At 36.7% G+C, this 17,934-nt stretch overlaps 2 protein-coding genes across 2 annotated transcripts in view; one reads left to right on the top strand and one right to left on the bottom strand.

The window, feature by feature from the left end:
* The window catches only part of LOC129259039 (nucleolar pre-ribosomal-associated protein 1-like), a 29,323-nt gene extending 23,964 nt beyond the window's left edge, over positions 1 to 5,359 (top strand). Inside the window, exons 24-29 of the mRNA XM_064098365.1 lie at positions 6 to 108; positions 422 to 582; positions 1,271 to 1,489; positions 2,031 to 2,174; positions 3,015 to 3,124; positions 4,163 to 5,359. Coding sequence (XP_063954435.1) covers positions 6 to 108; positions 422 to 582; positions 1,271 to 1,489; positions 2,031 to 2,174; positions 3,015 to 3,124; positions 4,163 to 4,289 — 864 coding nt within the window. The 3' untranslated portion in view covers positions 4,290 to 5,359. The remainder of the gene's footprint in view (positions 1 to 5; positions 109 to 421; positions 583 to 1,270; positions 1,490 to 2,030; positions 2,175 to 3,014; positions 3,125 to 4,162) is intronic.
* Positions 5,360 to 8,269: 2,910 nt separating this feature from the next.
* LOC129259040 (smad nuclear-interacting protein 1-like) lies at positions 8,270 to 16,244 on the bottom strand. The gene is made up of 2 exons (XM_054897310.2): positions 16,056 to 16,244; positions 8,270 to 11,346 (listed from the first exon to the last, which is right to left on the bottom strand). The coding sequence occupies exons 1-2, from the start codon at positions 16,197 to 16,199 to the stop codon at positions 10,444 to 10,446; spliced, it is 1,047 nt and encodes a 348-aa protein (XP_054753285.1). The 5' UTR covers positions 16,200 to 16,244; the 3' UTR covers positions 8,270 to 10,443.
* Positions 16,245 to 17,934: the final 1,690 nt, after the last annotated feature.

Genomic DNA, 17,934 nt, shown 5'->3' with positions numbered 1-17,934 from the left:
TACAGCCTGATGTATCAGGTGAATCATGCGCAGGAGATATTGAGATACAGTCAGAGTTGTATGATCCTAGTTTTCTGCTTCCTCTTTTTAGTCACCTCCTCCAACCAGGTAATTTATCATTCTGCCAGTTTTTAGCAGTCCCAAATGATACTATTATTTCTGTTCATATTTTTGTGTAGTTGATTGCCATATGTGTATTTATGTAGCTCCCATTTGGAATTTCCTCTTTTTTACTTTTTAAGATTGCATGTTGAATATGATGTGCGCATCGGAATTTAAGTGCTACTCTGAGTCATACTTAAATCTTTGTGAAACACCCCCCCCCCCCAGTTGTAGGATATGAATTGCAGTTTAGGGTGTAGCGTTTTTTGTGGGACACGCTGTTATGCACAGTTCTTTATTCCATTATTTATGATTTCAGAAAATCTTGTGCCTTGTCAGACCTTTGTGGAATCCAACGCCTTAGGTTTTGTGATAGCCTCTTTATCCAGTCGTCATGACGATGTCAGACAAGCAGGGTATCACATTCTCTCATGCTTTGTTCAGCATCTAGAGGGCGCCAGATTCAGAGGAAGGAGAGAGGTGGGTTTCTTTCTAATTTCATACTCAGCCAATAAAAAAGAAATCAAAAGAACATTATTTTTTCAATTTTGGCTTTCTTTAAGTTATTGTTGGTTACACCAAAATAAGATTAAAGTTATTTGCTATGAATTTGTTTTAAATGGCATTTTTTTCTTGCTTTATTCATAAAGGACAGTTATTATGATCACATAATACTGCTAAATAGATATTGAAGATATGTAAGAGTATTTGTGTTTGAAAATTGAAAATAATATACATTTCATGCCTCTTGATATGTTGATACTGTTGGAAAGAAAACCTGACGTTGAACTGGTCTTGATCAAGTGTCAGTATGCATGAAGTTTAACCCGTTACCTATGGGAAGCAGGTGATCCCTGTACAAAGCCTATGAGAATTACAGATTTCAGGACTCAATAGGTTAACCCATTGTTTACTGGAAAAAGGTGATCCCTTTATACAAAGCCTATGAGAATTACAGATTTCAGGACTCAATAGGTTAACCCATTGTTTACTGGAAAAAGGTGATCCCTTTATACAAAGCCTATGAGAATTACAGATTTCAGTAGTCAATAGGTTAACCCATTGTTTACTGGTAAAAGGTGATCCCTTTATACAAAGCCTATGAGAAATACAGAATTCAGTAGTTAACGGGTTAATATAACAAAATTCTATTAATCTCCCACCTCAGATTGCCTTCATCCTTGGGATATTTCGGAACTCGGTGTCCTCCTCGACCCAGTACATCCCATCTCTCCTGACGGTCTTCCTGGCTAGGTCAATCCAGCAGATGTTACAACCGGAGAGCGCCCTCTATCCGATACTTATCTCATATCTCATGTTCAAACCTCAGCTGAACCTCGCCAAGGTACCGCTCTTCCCGAGGCTCTTCGTTGGAGCAGAAATGCAGGTAATTTTCATCCTTTAACTAGTCCTCTCCCCAACTATCTCCTCCTAGTCCATAATCTAGACAGAGGCTGCAACTTTTGTCTTTGTCTTATGAGTCCGATGCTGTTACATGAAACGTCAGCAATACCTACATCTGACTACTTACAAGCCATCGCCTATGCACTCCAGTATTGGGTATGAATGAATCTGTGAATAAATTAATGGATGGATGGATGGATTGAATGAATTAATGAATGATTGCTTGATTTATTGATTGAATGAATGAGTGAATGAATGAGTGAATGAATGAATGAATATAATGAATGAATTTATCAATCAATACAATGAATGAATTAATTGATTGATTAATCAATACATTAAATTAATGTACATGTATGAATGAATAAATCTGTGAATTAATGAATTAATTGATCAATTGATACAATAAACGAATTAATGAATCAATCAGTCAGTGAATTGATCAGTGAATGAATCAATGAATGAATACAAAATCAAAATAATATATAGTATTATAATTCTTCCTCTCCTGTACGTATTCACAGCACAAGAGTGAGAAGAATTGGTTCTTGTCCTTTCTAACGGATGGTCTACGTAGCCCTACTGATTTCAAGCTTTGTGCCAAGTCCAACGTGTTCCAAACCCTACTTGCTTTCTATGCATCTCCTCTCTGTGAAAAGGCTATTGGGGTAAGATACGGAACGTACATACTCTTTTTAAACCTATACCTCCTGCATGAGGATATTAGGAGATAACATTAATAAATGCTCATGAAGAATATAACTATTTTCAGAATTTCTGAGTTATTTTCCCAACCATCTGAACTCTAATATAAGGAAATATTTTCTTATGTGTAATACTGGGTGAAATAAATGCTGCTAATGATGACTATATACATTTACTGCAAATGTAATGCTACTGTGTCTAAGTTGACATTGTGACAAGGAACATTGCCTGGAAACTCTGTGTCTGCCATCAGTAATGAGAGCTAGACAAGTGCTTTGCTCACTGAAGATTAGATCCAAGAGCTTTATAAGTTGCCTAATCATTAGTAGTAGAAAATTAGTATTTGTTGCAGCTTCTTGAAGAATGATATATGAAGTGAAACAACAAAATTGATTACTTTAAAGGGGGAGTGAACCGTGTGTGGTCTCTCATTGACTGTGTGTCATAAATACATAGTCTTAAAATATATGTTTTCAGCTATCTACTATAAATACCAAAGAGAATAAATTGACCTATAATGGGATTTGTATAGAAAAAACTAAAATGTTTCGAGACGAAAAGTAATTGTTTCGCTACTTGGTAGCATAATTATTCCGATATAAATGTGTTGAGTAGTTAATTAGCATGTTATTATTCAACTAGGTTTATATTGCTAGACTACACCAGCATTATGGGTCAGAAATGTGCCCAGGATGACAAAGTTGAGGACTAGAAATGGTGCTATTGGTTCGTTTCTGCTTTAAATGATGTAGTTGAAATGTCAAAAGAAATAAACAAATTATTTATTTTCTCTTTCCACTAAGGACTTGATCATAGGTGTGTTAGTGAAGGCTTGTGAGATCCCAGAGGGCGCTGTTCAACTCGTCAAACAGAGCAAGATTCTAATCTGGATTCAAGCCCAGAAGGATTTGAGGTTAGTAATCTACCCCAAACCTCTTTAGCAAGGATTTTTTTTTCTTCTAAGATTCATATGTTCAATCCAATTTTATTTTGATATCTTCATTCGTTCAATTTTACTGACAAATACAAGAAAGCTGATAATAGGTTACAAAAAAAATTTGTAAAAAAGAAGGGTGCTGAATGTTATAGACAAAGCATGTGTAAAATAACTAAGAGTCGCAAACAGACAAATGGAATAGATGTGCCCACACAACCAGATAATAATGTTACAGGACAATGAATTCAAGCAAGAAAATTGAGAAATCATACTCAATGCTATTATTTTCATAGCTCTACTTGGATGATAAAACAAGTTTGGAAATATATTTATTATGTGAAAGTTTTTAGATAGCATTAGCGACCTAAGAAAGATCAATATAGATCAATAAAGTGGTTGATATTTGCGATCTCTGGTGAACTGAATTTCGAAAGCAATTTTTCTTTACTTCACCGGTCCGTCGGTCTCTGACCCCAAAATCACCTGCAGTCACCTGTCAAAGAAAAGAATGTTTTGACTCGGTCCTAGATTGCACCATGTGCACACCTCATGCTTGGATGAACCCTGAATTTTATTCCTTGTTTTCACCTTTTTTTTTTTTACGTCACTACCTTTCTTTTAATTTCAATTATGCACCTGTATGGGTTATTATTGATCAGTGTAAACAATTTATATATCATTTTAAGCACTGGCGGATCCAGGGGGGGCAAGCCAGCCCGTCCCCTCCCCCCCCCCCCCCCTTTGAGAAGCAAAATTAAAATTTGTAATGTACAAATGCCGTTAAAACAGAAGTGTGCCCCCCCCCCCCCTTTGAAATGAAGACCTTTTTTTTGCTTATCCCCCCCCCCCTTGGAAAATCCTGGATCCGCCTCTGATTTTAAGCTTAGTACTTGCTTTTTCAAGCTCAATGGAAAAAATGTAAAAATTCAATTTCTGTGACTTATTGTTGGTATTGGGTGGCAGGTCACGTTTATACATTGTCTATGTATTTTTCTTTTTCTTTGATGTACACAGTGCGGTTGAAGGTGTGGACAGAGTGCTTCATGCCTTGGAGAAAAGCTTTGTCAGTCTAGACAATGAATCAAGAGAGACTAAAGAAGCTCTTCATCATATTACGCTTCTTAAGACCAGCCTAAAATGATAGAAATAGTGAATTTTCAAAGCTACTTATGATAAGACTGTTTGTTTTCACAAAACTTGTGAGGAATGTGAGGGGCCAGTCTTGTGTTAACAACGTAGGATGATGGTTGCCAATAAACTGATCAGTGAACAGAAGTGAACCAGTGCTCCTTTCTTCAAATTTGCATCGTTGATGTTTTCCATCGTGCTGCACCGAGATCTGGTATAAAAAATACTGAAATGCAAAAAAAATCTTAGCTTCAGTACTCTATCATTGATTAACACCAATATAATTTGATGAAATGTGACCGAAAAACTACTCTCATTTATTTATTTGTTGCTGTAATATTAGCATTTCCACCATTTAATTTGAAAGCTACACAATGTGTAATTTAACAAGGTACTCTCTGGCTTGAAATAACGAATGAATCATGGAAAATGAATAGGTTTAAATCAAAGTTTAATTCCAGTTGTGGTAACAGTTTCATAAAGAAGTCTGTTCAGAATCAAATATGTGCCAAAGGATTCTGGAAGAGATAGTGTAATTGCTGAGAAATAAGCAAAATCAGCATGGAAGTCTAGTCGGGTTTTTTGTCTTTTTTAAAGTTATTACATGGTATAGTAAACTGTCCCTCATGATTTCAAAACTACATTCATTTATCTTTACTAAAAAGGCAAGCCTGAAAATATAACTTCCAGGAAATATTAATTTTTGAGGGCATGAGCACCCTTAAGTTAGGTCTATATTAATAAAAGCAGACAGATAACAGGAATGTATCAGTAAAGGTTTGATAAGTTTCATGTATGAATTATTTTGACAATTTTTTTGTGATCGACTCCTAAACTTGAGAAAAAGGGTGAGATAATTTCAACACCCCCCCCCCCTTCCCCACCCATGTGGTTCAATGAAGAGGATTATGAATTCTGTTAGTACTATAGATATAAAGATAAACTTTTGTCTATATTCATATTATTATGATCATGATTATGAGAAATTGCATTTAATTTGCTGCATGCCATGTTGTGATATGCAGACTATAGTACTGATGTGATTTATCATTTACGAATGTAATAAAAAGTAAGATCAGTTCATACATGTACTTGGTGTAAAGAATCCAATTTGTGTGTGTTGGCATCATAAGGTTAATCTACATGACATGTAAGTTAATTAATTCCAAACTGATATGAATTTTCATTGACGTGAATAAGTCACCTATCAATTACATGTACAGTCGTCAGTCACAGAAATACATGTAGGCCGGGGGGGGGGCAGAACCTGTAGTATTTTTGAGCCAATCTCGGCCTAAGCACAATGTTCATACTCAAGTATCTACATTTTGAAGACATTCAAAACTGTTGCAATCATGTGGAAAATATATTATAACCATAAAAATAGTTTAAAACAGTTGCACAACCAATTGTGGAAGCCCTGTTGCGACTTATCACATTTTTAGTATTTGAACATTTGTTGAACCTATTTTGAACCTCTAGAATGTGGAATAGAAAGTATTTGGCAGGATTTGCCACTCATAACATGATGCAAGAGGTTGAAATAAATTTAACAATGTTCAAATATAGGAAGATTATCAGTCGCATAGAGCTTTCATAATTGATTATATGACAGTTATCAACAGTATTTTGGTGGTATGTTTTGAACATGATTCGCAGCAGTCTCAAATATTTCCACGATTTATCTTGGAAGCCCGTTTACATGTATCACAGTCCTTTCCCAACAATGTCTATTTTATTTTACTCGAATTTGGTTCTGAAGGGAATGAAACACGTTTTCATCAACATGGATTTCAAGACATAGAATAGCCTTTGATTTATTCATCATTGGGAATTGTGTTCGTGCATGAACAGATATATGTTTTATTGAGCAAGCTATGTAATTCTAATACCTTTCTGTGATCACTAAAGCATTAGTTGCAAGTGTTCAATGATGATTACTTCATGAATTCAAATTTTTGATAGCCATATTGGTATCATTTCATTTGATACATGATTCTTTACATTGCAAATTGTTTAATTCATTTTGACAGGAACTGATATCGAGTATTGGGGACAGCCCATGTACAAATTCAATGGAGGAAGGTTTCGCTCGATTTTTATTTGTCAAACCTTGTTCCAAAATAATAAAGTCAACTGAAATGCTATGAATCACAGATCAAATTGAGGAATATTATTTCCTTGGTCAAAAACCTGATTGAACAAGCCAGAATCATAGAAGCATTACAAGTTATGGTTCAGTGATCACAGAAAGGTATCAAAATAAAATTAATTTGCTACCAATGGGTATCAGTTCATGCATGAATGAACAGGATTTCTAATATTCTTGTCTTGATGTACAGGCATGTTTCATTTTATTAAGTGCCCAAACTTGAAATTTTGCAAATACATGCCGGAGTCAAACCTTACGCGACAAAAAAATCTGTTTGGCTTGGGATAAGTTCACCTAAGAGGAGGTATATAAATACATTTTTTGCATTATCTGGTTCTAAAAAAATGCTTCGGCTCAAGACTAATTCCTTATAAAATGGAAGATTGACTTGTACAAGTATACCCGAGTCTTGTAACCACTACACAGACACTTACTTGAACGTAGAGAATCTATTGTCAAAAGGCTAAAGCCCTTCATGACAAAGCAGTCTTGTCGAAAATTTGTGAATCAAAACAGTAGTACAGGGGTTCTCAAACTACGAGCTTCTCAATCCGGCCCGCGAGACTCTGCTGGGTTTAAAAAAATCACTTTTAAGTCACAATATGAAACATAGCTTAATATGATTACATTGTATATCCATGTAGACCTAATCGTAGTAAAAGTAATGGCAGTCAAATTAATTTGACTTTTAAACAAAGTTTAGACTAGTGGAGTCTTTTCTGTCTGTTCGATCTGCGCTGTTCTCACCATGTTTAGATCTACATACCGGTACAGGTGCGAAAGTGCATTTTCCACAATGAACATTTAAAGAACTATCTCATACCGAAGTACCTTGACAGGGGCCGCTGGACGGTTTTCAAAGTGGGGAGGGGGAGGGGGCTGGCCATGCAAAACATCACAATCATAATTATGGTAATTTTTACGTTTTTGTACATGGTTTTCGAAAAAAGTGGGGTCGGCTGAAGCCCCCCGCCCCCTCCCCCCCCCCTGCTTCCGCGGCCCCTGTTTGTCCAGTGAACATTTGCACCAGTGCCTTCGTCTGGCAATTACACCTTTTGTGCCAAGGTTTAAGCAACTTGTTGGTGACAGACAGTGTCACTTTTCCCTTTGAAAGTGATTAGGAGACTGACACCCTTATTAGAGTCTACAACAGACATGCTCTATTATTCATTCTACTTTGACTACAAAAATATTGATACTTCAAGACATTATCTGTCTCCCCAATACCAGGTACGTATAGGTACAATCTAGATATTCCTTTTAACAAAGTACTACATGTACAATTTTGTTATCATTAATATCGACTCTCGCTATATTTTGAAATCTTTTCTAATTTTGCCTGCATTCCATATGAAACTGTAATAATTTTTTTGGATTAAATGCTCCCAAAATAAGGGCCAGATTGCACAAAAGAGCATCTATACCCCGACCGCAAGGGTCTTGCGCTTTGCGCACATTTTTTTCTAAGTATCCACTTCACCCTGGCCCTTTCAGGTTTACTTGGAGTCTCATCTGGCCCTTCAAAGAAAAAGTTTGAGAACCCCTGCAGTAGTATGTTCTGCGACTCTGAACAAATCATATTTGCAATGTTTTTGTCAGCTCAGAATTTGACGAAAATCAGCTGTCTCGGCTCACAAATTTTTGACAAAGATCTCTTAGCTGTCTATTGTGATTTGATGACCATTTTCAATAGATTTCCTATGTTGTAGAAATCTGTCCCCGATTGCGATACTATTAATAGCTCCTCGGGGGGGGGGTTAATAATTCTGCTGACAACTGTATTCAAATAATGAAGAAAAAAAATAGAGGGTAAACTACAAAATCTGAATCAATAATACATGTTGAATATCAGTTTTGTATCAAATAACATTTATTTCTCTTGATCACACTGTCCATGTAAAATGGAACATATACAATGTGCATGAACTGTATTGAAAAAAAAAACAATTAGAGTAGACTCGATTTACATACACATATCATTCATAATTTTTGTTGTATCCAATATTCAATTTAATTATTTTTTTGGAAACTATAGTCAACATGTATACAGTACATACACCTGAGAATGTCCGGCTGTCTCTTACCAATTGAATGTTCAGAGTAGGACTATATGTACTTGTATGTACTACGGCAAATATATTGTACAGTCGACAACCAGCTTAATGAGGTTGGCACTTAATATTTCAAATGGAAATTTGACTTGTCCATAACTTGATGGCGATTTCCAAACATCAGGGGGCCGTTTCATAATGCTGTTTGCTAGTGAAGAGTGACTAAGAATGACCTGTGATCCTTTCTTAGTTTCTTGTGGAAAATGATATTTACCATCAAATGTTTATTGGTCATTATTTTATAGCGCGTAAGAAAGGTTCACCAGTCGTTCTTAAAGTCGCTCTTACCTTACAAACAGCTTTATGAAACACCCACAAGGCCTGCTAAATCTCCTTCCCAATACACCCCTCCCCCTTCTCCAAGACTCTTCCTGTTTTCCATGGACAATTTGTGTTATAATCACAAGAACATTTCCTTTCATTTTGCTACTTTCATACTTTGAAAATTGAAATAAAGTTACATGTAACACATTCACAAAATATGCAACACAACATATTTTCGGATGCAGTGCTCATTGCTCAGCTTTGCTTTTTAATTTCTTTTGTAATTTTTTATTTTGTTTTTCTTAAAAAAAAATTCTGGTGTACATGGAAGTACATGTATGTCTGGAGAAATTGTTGAGTAAGGGAGTTGAACTCCCATCAAGTCAGAATTGTGCTGGTGAAGGTGAAAAGTGAAATGCTAATTTTCTTGACTTAAAGTGCTTTTCCTTTTTTATTCACTCTTATTGTTTGGCATAATGCTCTTAGAGAACAATTTATTTTAAATGTCTACTTAGGTGTTCCCAACAAGCTGTTAAGAAAAACTGTCAAATTGAAACCAAAAAAGTGGCATGGCCAGTCATTTACTATTAATGGATAAGCTTTTGATTACTACACTAGTACATGTACCTATAGATAAACAAATTTGAAGAGTTTGATTTCTTTAAAAAGTAAATTAGATTTGTAACTCCGGATTAAGGCCTCTTGGAGTGGAAGTTTTTATCTGTCTTTTCTAATTTCCTGCTTTAAATTGTTCCTCTTCCCGCAGGAAACTTGTAAAACCCATCCTGGAAATGTACACCGACAATGAATTAAGGTGTGAACAGACTTTCAGTTTTCTTTTTTGAGGTATAGATTATAACAAAAAAGAGCCTTTACAAAAACATTTTACATGCCCTATAAAAGGGATGTTCACCTTGATGATAAGTTGGTAATAATAAAAGCAGAAAAAATTGGTGAAGAGTCAATGAAAATCCATCTACATGTAAGAATAAGAGAATAATGAATTTTTAAAGTTTTAATTCTTTGACGTCATATGAAAGCTGCTCCTCCATATCATGTTATATAAATTCCACTCATTCTAATTTTCAATGGAACACTGATGAATGAAAATATTTTCTTAAAGAAAGGGGAATAAAATGATGTGTCTGAAGATATATTCCCTGCAAAAATGAAATTCCTTTCATTTTTTTTAGGAAATTGCATTATTTTCAAGGAATTTGTACAACATAACAAATAGAGAAGCTGCTCATCTGTGACGTCACAAAAACCATCAGAGAATAATTTTCCTGGTATCGCATCGCAACTTGTTCCACATTTTTGAAAGACTGCTATGCATAAAGTCTTTGTATAGCATATTTTTACATTATTTAGTTGAGAGCTTTTCTCTTATGATCAAAAATGCTATTCAAATTTGTAAAGCAAAATTATTCCCTGACCAAAACTTTAAAATTTCATAACTCTGTTATTTTTTTATGTATAGTCTCTTCACCAATATTTTTTTCTTTTTTTTTTAACCAACTTATTGTCAGGGTAAACTTACCCTTTAAAGTTAAAGGGATTTCATCTTCTTCAATCCCAAAACTGTAAGAAAAATAGACAAGTAACATTATTTCATTATCCATGTATTTATATCAATCCTGTCAAATTTCTCCTTCATCTTCAATGTCCCCTTCGGTTGTTTTATCATTAAGGACAACATATTCCCTTGAACTAAATCCAAACTTGAGCACATCTTTTTCCTTCATCTCATAGTACCTCTTTGGCTCTATCTGCTTGTTGTTCAGAAATGTGCCATTGGCTGATTCAAGGTCAATGATGTAAGGTCTAACTCTCTTGCTCATCGTGCCGTCATTCTTCTCGTACTCGACAAGCCTGTATTGGATGGCTGCATGCTGCTTGGAACACGAGGGATGATCGATGGGCAGGTCTGCTATCAACCTCTCTCGACCCAGAAGGTAGGCACTCTGTCGATGGATGTACAATGTGGGCAACTCTTGGTCTCCTTTAAACACATAAAGCCGCCATCGCAGCTTTGGCTTTCGAGCCTCCGGAGGCTCATTGTATTTGATCACTATCCCACGGAATGTATTAGTGTCTTCAGTAAGGGCTCCCGACAGTCCAAAATTGGGTTCTTCCTTTGGTGCAGGAGGAGCATTTTCTTCTGCATTTTCTTCTGCATTGTGAGCAGTTGTTTGGAACGGATTAGCATCCCCGACCTGCCGCCTATGTTCTCTCCTCCGCTCATCATTGTGCTCGCGTTCTTGTTTTATTCTGATCTGCGGTACTTCCTGCCTACTACCTCTCCTATCACCACCCTGTCTCGTGTTCTCTACCTTATCATCATCGTCCCATCGACTCCTTGATTCCTTTTCTTTCTCCTTTCTCTCAGGAAACTCATATTTTCTATAGCCTTTATCAGCTGGTTCAGACTTGATTTTCCTCACTATCGGCTCTTCTCTGTCTGCTCTTCGGTGGTTGCCTCCTTTTCTTTCTGGTTTTCTCCAGACATCTTCCTCTCTCTCTTGTCTTCTCTGAGAACCACTCTGTCGACAAAGAAAAAATGAAGTATGATCAGTCACATAATTACTAAAGGTATGCAAATGTATGGTGACATGTATGGTAAGCACATAAATTTTGATTGCCAACTTCAATCAAAATGGTAGAGCTAGGCGCCAGTAAGAAAGTCAGGATGATCTGTTTACATGGACTGTCTTTTACTTTTTTTATATATTTATTTTCCACACATGAAATCTAGGTAAGCTAAGTTCATTCAACAATCAAGTGCCGACACCAATACCACCCAACTTTGGCAAAAGGAAGCAAGTGACACATCAGTCAAATTTGAGTTATTGTTTTTTCTGAACACCCTTTGTATGTTGCACGTTTAGGAAAAATTTGGGGAGGAAATAATCGTTCTATGGAAAGATATTGAAAAAAATATGCTATTAAATTACATTGACGCCTATGTAAATGACGAACACACATTGGTCATTTACAACAAATACCACAGTGACAAATTGTGTACAACGGATAGCGGAGCGTTCAACGCTAGCGGGCGTATACATTTTGCTTATTACAAAACGTCATCCAGCCACTGCCAAGAGCCAATTTATGAATGAAAATATAGTAAGCATGTGCAGTGCAAGCCTGCGATTATTTTGGCGACCACGTAGTCATGACGTGATCTGCGCGATTGACCAATCAGCGGTCTCCGAATCGCTGTGCGGGGACGATCTATCCGTTGTACACAGTCTATGGATGATTTGTCGTTGTGAATACTATTGTTATTTGCTTCCTTTTGCCAAAGTACGGCAGAATAGGCTTCACAACAAGGTTATTTGTAGTAAAACAATAAGTCATGAAAATACACAGTGAACTTGGGGGTGCAAGGTGGGTATTGAGGTCACATAAGCGCGTTTTCGCCCAGCGTCGTACGACGCTATCTACGACGTAGAACGATCTCTTGGTTCGTGCGTCCGTCGCGCTCAACTCTCGCTTGTAAGCAGTTTCGCAAATCGCTGAACGGATCCGGATCGACCGGAAGTACGTAGACTGCATGACGTCACCACTACTAGGGAAAATCCCGCGCCCGCGCTCTATGAACTGGCTGTCGGCGCGGCTCAGCTCAGCTTGCTCGCTCTACAAGCGATCTGATTGGCTGTTGACGGCTGTTGACAAATCCTACGTTCTAATGCGGACGCCCACTAATTTGCGGAAGAACCGTCCGTGATTTGAGCTCAAGAACGCTCGGGCCTCTGTTTCCATGGAAGTTGGCGATTTTTGCACACGACCCTTACGTTCTACGTCGTACGACGCTGGGCGAAAACGCGCTATAATCTATTTTTAGCACTCTCATCTCAGAGTATCAGTTCCTGTATTTATTGCTATGTCCCACAGGGGAAAGTTATTTTAAACAAGTGGAATGCCTCTGGCCGTCTCACCTGCATCACGCGATTCAATATAGCAGCAGTGCTGATTTTGAAAACTACTATAACTCGCACAAGATCTTCAGTGATACTTGGTTACTCTTATTTCCACGTTTTATGAACTAGACCAATACACTTATAGAGATATGATGGCAATTCAACAAATACCCCCAACGTGGCCAAAGTTCTTTGACCTTACATGACCTTTGACCTTGATCATGTGACCTGAAACTCGCACAGTATGTTCAGTAATACTTGATTACTATTATGTCCAAGTTTCATGAATCAGATCCATAAACTTTCAAAGTTATGATGGTAATTCAACAGATACCCCCAATTCGGCCAAAGTTCATTGACCCTAAATGACCTTTGACCTTGGTCATGTGATGTGAAACTCATGCAGGATGTTCAGTGATACTTGATTAACCTTATGTATAAGTTTCATGAACTAGGTCCATATATTTTCTAAGTTATGATGACATTTCAAAAACTTAACCTTAGGTTAAGATTTTGATGTTGATTCCCCCAACATGGTCTAAGTTCATTGACCCTAAATGACCTTTGACCTTGGTCATGTGACATGAAACTCAGGCAGGATGTTCAGTAATACTTGATTAACCTTATGGCCAAGTTTCATGAACTAGGTCCATATACTTTCTAAGTTATGCTGTCATTTAAAAAACTTAACCTCAGGTTAAGATTTGGTGTTGACGCCGCCGCCGTCGGAAAAGCGGCGCCTATAGTCTCACTCTGCTATGCAGGTGAGACAAAAATGTTTGTATAATAAACAAAGACAATCTCAATTTATCAAGACATGATTTCTCCTAGTTCATTAGAATTTTCTCTATTTAGACGTTATCGTTTGCAGCTTTCTGGACAATCCTGGTTTTTCAACCAGTAGCGTAGTCTGATCTAACTAGTCACTCAAGGGTTCATTACATGCCGCTGCACACAGAAAAATCAAGCCATAGAAGTCGTGTGTTGTGGACACCAGAAGTGGGATCGCAGCACGCGCGACCCACTAGTTAGAAATCCACTGCCAAACGCGGTTCATGGTGCGAGGTTAGTATACTAATACTGTCCTCGCAATACATGTGACTTTTTGTGAGTGGATCTAGAGTAGACTAAAGCTAAGTTAGCCCTCTTTAGGAGATTAGCTTTTGTCTATCACTATTTAAAGTTGAAACTAGCGAAGAAAAGGTCTGATTTTGAATGCGACTCGCGACTTTGAGTCTGAAAGAAATCAAAAGACCCATTATAATCTCAGTCGTGGGGAAATAGATTAAAAAAGAAATGAGAAAGAAGACGAAGATCATAATGATGATCATGAAATGATGAAGCGACGACGGCGACAATGATTGATGTCTGATTAATAAACACCCACGGCTACATCTCAGCCGCCGACTACAGAATAATTGAAGGCACGGCGCATTCAACAAATAACGTTAATTTACGAAAAATTAATACGAGGACTTACAGAATGAAGTCCTCCTACGAAACTAACGAAACGATGTGAAGTCAATTCCTCATAATTTGATGAATATCCCTCAAAATGCGTCATTTAAGCGTTGATTTTACTTCTCGTTGACAAAATACGAAAGCTACTGTAGGATTGTTAATTTGTCATTTACCTACTTTGTTTATTTCCTTTGACTTGTGTTTTCTTAAGGTGTTTTACATTTCTGTTCTGTCTAGATCTTAGTTCATTTGCATTTCTTTTCAGTACTGCCCTTGCAGTCTGGACTAAGGTTATTTGAGTTTAATGATATTCAGTTGTCATTCATTCATTCTACTCTGAATGCCTTTCCTGTGTTTCTCTTGTCATCTTCATTCCTTCTCTATTCTCTCTTCAGGTGTTCCACTCATTCCATCCCTCACCTGACTCCTTAGTTTTTACTTCCATTATTACATAATCACCAGACATCTTTGTCATCTCATCTCATTCCTTATTGGTTTATCTTATGAATTGGGTTCTTACATTTTAGTTCGATCCTTCCATTTTCTTTAGTTTGATTGGTTATTTCTAATTTAAATATTTATGTAAATTATACTGTGATCCAAAGTTAAGCTGAGGCAAAATAGCCCAGATATTAAACAGTGTACAACCAGACTCCTTCGGTTTAAGTTCTCTTCATTTTGCGTCTGCTTCATTCCCCTTCAGTTTGATGATTTAGAACTTCATTTATTTTCAACTCCAAACATATAATTTTCTTCAACCCTACACTACCTTTCTAGCTCTCAAATTTTTCGTCTAATGAGCGAAAGAGGGCGCGCGATTTATCTTCATATCAAAGACACTACAATTGAAAGACTAGACACAGAAATTATCTTACACGTAAATCGATGCAAAGCGTTACGCGAAGTCGGCAGTGTTCAATCTTTTTACTGTAAAGACTTTGGTGGAACATTAATTGACAAACGAACGGTAGCACTTGCGGGGCTTTGTTCAAGGTACATAGAATTATCTATATTTTTTGTTTAATTTGTCATCGTTTTGAATATTTTCCAAAAAGTATTATCGTCAGCAAAAATAATAAAAAAGTACTTTTTTTAAGTTATTGCATTTATTGGGGTCTCTATTTTATCAAACAATTATTGGAATTGCGCATACAATGAATCATGAATCTAGTTTAAAAAAAAACACACAGCTGAATTAAGGTTGTGAACTGTATTAGCGCCACCAACGACCTCCTTATTATTTCCGTGGAAGAGACGTGCGAAGCCACTTTCCAGGCGGAGGTAAGCGATTTTGCTCTTTTTTGTATCCTTTTAAATTAAAAAAATATGTTAAAAATTGAAAATGGAACGCTTTATACCATAAAAAGCCCTGGTGAGTAGCGGAATGGGTTTCGGCTAACATCATTCACGTTATGAAGCGATGTTAACGACAACTCTAAAATCCACTACAAAAACATGATGGTTGTGCGAGGACGAGGTTCGTATACTATATTATAGGCCTAGTTAGTATAGAATATACATTTATAGTTTAAATTATACTAACCTCGCAATAGTCAGTGTGAGTGATTAATAAATGATGAAGATGATGACAGGGGCAAAACGGTGTACATGATTGACGAATAAGAAATAACAGTCGAAGTTTCCATCCATAGCCATAGCATAGGCTATAACGTTAGGTATTGCTTCGGCTTTTGAAATTAGTTTCACCATACATACCGTACCAGCCCGCCAGCTGCCCTGACCTCGCGCCTCGCCCGGCCCTCGGGCTAGGGCCGGGTTAATTTTTTGTGCATGTGCCATTCGAGGTGTCGCAGCCGGCAGCCGGATCTGTTTGGTCTGAAATTGTAATAAGTTGCTCCGCTACGTACCGATTTTTCAGAGCGATGGGATTTACCATCCTTTTCTCTGTTACTAGTTTTCGGACTTCTACTGCGAGATCTTGGTCTATGACTACGATGTCTATCGTAATCGTCGTGGCTTCGATGTTTTCTTGAGTCTGACTTTGATGACATTTTTCTCTATTCTGCAAAAACTACATTAATGCCCAACGGAAGATGGCGCTATAAAAGAAATCAAAAGACCGTATTTCTTTTAACTTTATTTGGGGAGGAAGAGATAGAATAAAACGCAAGGTTCTATATCAAGACTATTCTGTTGGAGGACTGAGAGCTCCAAATTTTGAGGTCTTTGTTAAGACCCAACGAATAATGTGGATTAAACGTTTGCTAGATGGAGGGAAAAGTTCGGGTTGGAAAGCAACCTTCGAATATTTTTTTAGCTCTTTAGGTGGTCGAATCATATTTCTGTGTGATTATGATACGATTAGAATGAATTTAAAAGGTATACCATTATTTTACATAGATATGCTGAAGGCATGACACGAATTGGATAAGTGTAGACATTTTGGAGGGAAAAGTAATCCCATTATTTTTAATAACAAGCGTCTATGCCTTAATAATAAGACCTTTTTTATATTGAATTATTTCAGAAAGGTATAGTTAAGGTCTCGGATATAATAGTTGGAGGTAAATTAAGACCAGTTTCATACTGGTATAATCTGAAATTTTCATCTGAAAACTTGCTCAAAATTCAAAAGATATTTTCAGTAATAACAGAAGAGTGGATACAAAATGATTTTATGGAAATGGATACAGACAACTTTGAAATTCAATTGATGATATGTGGGCATGTTCAGAAACTATGTGATATAAAATCTAGACGAATATATGACCACTTCATTGAAAATTTTCAAATTGATTATGTGCAATGCTATGCAATAAACACAGAGAATTTCAATACAAACAATTACAAGGGGCTGTGTACACAAAAAGGGAACTTTTTAAATTCGGTTTTGAGACAGATAATTTATGTTCCTTTTGTAAAAAAGAAGTTGAGTCTTACCAACATTTATTTTTTTATTGTCCTGAAGTTAAGCGATTATGGGAAGAGATGAGTAAAATATTTCAACTGAATGAACTTGGCAGTGACGTTTGGAAAACAATTTTCATGGGGATATCTGGAAATACTACAAGAGTAGCTTTAATAAACTGTATTATATTCTTAATTAAGTATATCATTTTTAGTTCAAGAAAACAGGGAATATTGCCAACCGTACAGAAAGTGACACATTTGGTTAAAGAGTATAGAGATACGGAATATCAAATAGCGTTTAAAAAGGGGAAGCTGGGGGTGCACTTAAGGAAATGGGAACAAATCAATGCATACCTTTCTTAATACTATGGATGTATTGGTTGCTTCATTTTGTTTCTGTTTTGTTTATTTGTTCAAATACAGATAATTGTACCAGAGCAGGATGCATTGTGTGTGGGTGTACGTGTGTAGATGGATGTGTGAGTTTTGTGACGGGGAAGAGGGGGGGGGGGAGCTGTGAGTAGTGGTGGTTTGAAGTGAGCTTGTGTGAGTGTCTGGGGAGAGAGATGAGGGGGGGAGGGGGTATGGGGGTATGGGGGTAAGGTGAGTGTGTAGGGACGTTTTAGGATAACCTTCCTCTAATTAACCTTTAAAATAATATTTTATCCTTTTTTTTTTCTTTTTTTTCGTACAATTAATATGTGCAAAAGAGATTATTTCTATTCTATTCAGGGAAAAATTCATTTTTTACAAAGTACGTTTTTTTTATTTTTGTCGATTGATACGGGTTTTTCCCCTCTGCTTTCACATTGTTATAGAAGAGAAATTTGGCAGTTTAATTTAATTTGTAATCATTTTAAAAATATTCGTAATCTC

Source organism: Lytechinus pictus, chromosome 4 (genome assembly GCF_037042905.1).
Source record: "Lytechinus pictus isolate F3 Inbred chromosome 4, Lp3.0, whole genome shotgun sequence".
Taxonomy (NCBI): domain Eukaryota; kingdom Metazoa; phylum Echinodermata; class Echinoidea; order Temnopleuroida; family Toxopneustidae; genus Lytechinus; species Lytechinus pictus.
Note: the sequence above shows the minus strand (reverse complement) of the source record. Positions and strands in the feature narration are given on the sequence as shown.

Coding starts and splice junctions, on each gene's coding strand:
- LOC129259040 (XM_054897310.2), bottom strand. CDS start 16,199: ATGTCATCAAAGTCAGACTCAAGAAAACATCGAAGCCACGACGATTAC. Junction 11,347..16,055: donor CCCATCGCTCTGAAAAATCG/GTACGTAGCGGA, acceptor CTTTGTCGACAG/AGTGGTTCTCAGAGAAGACA.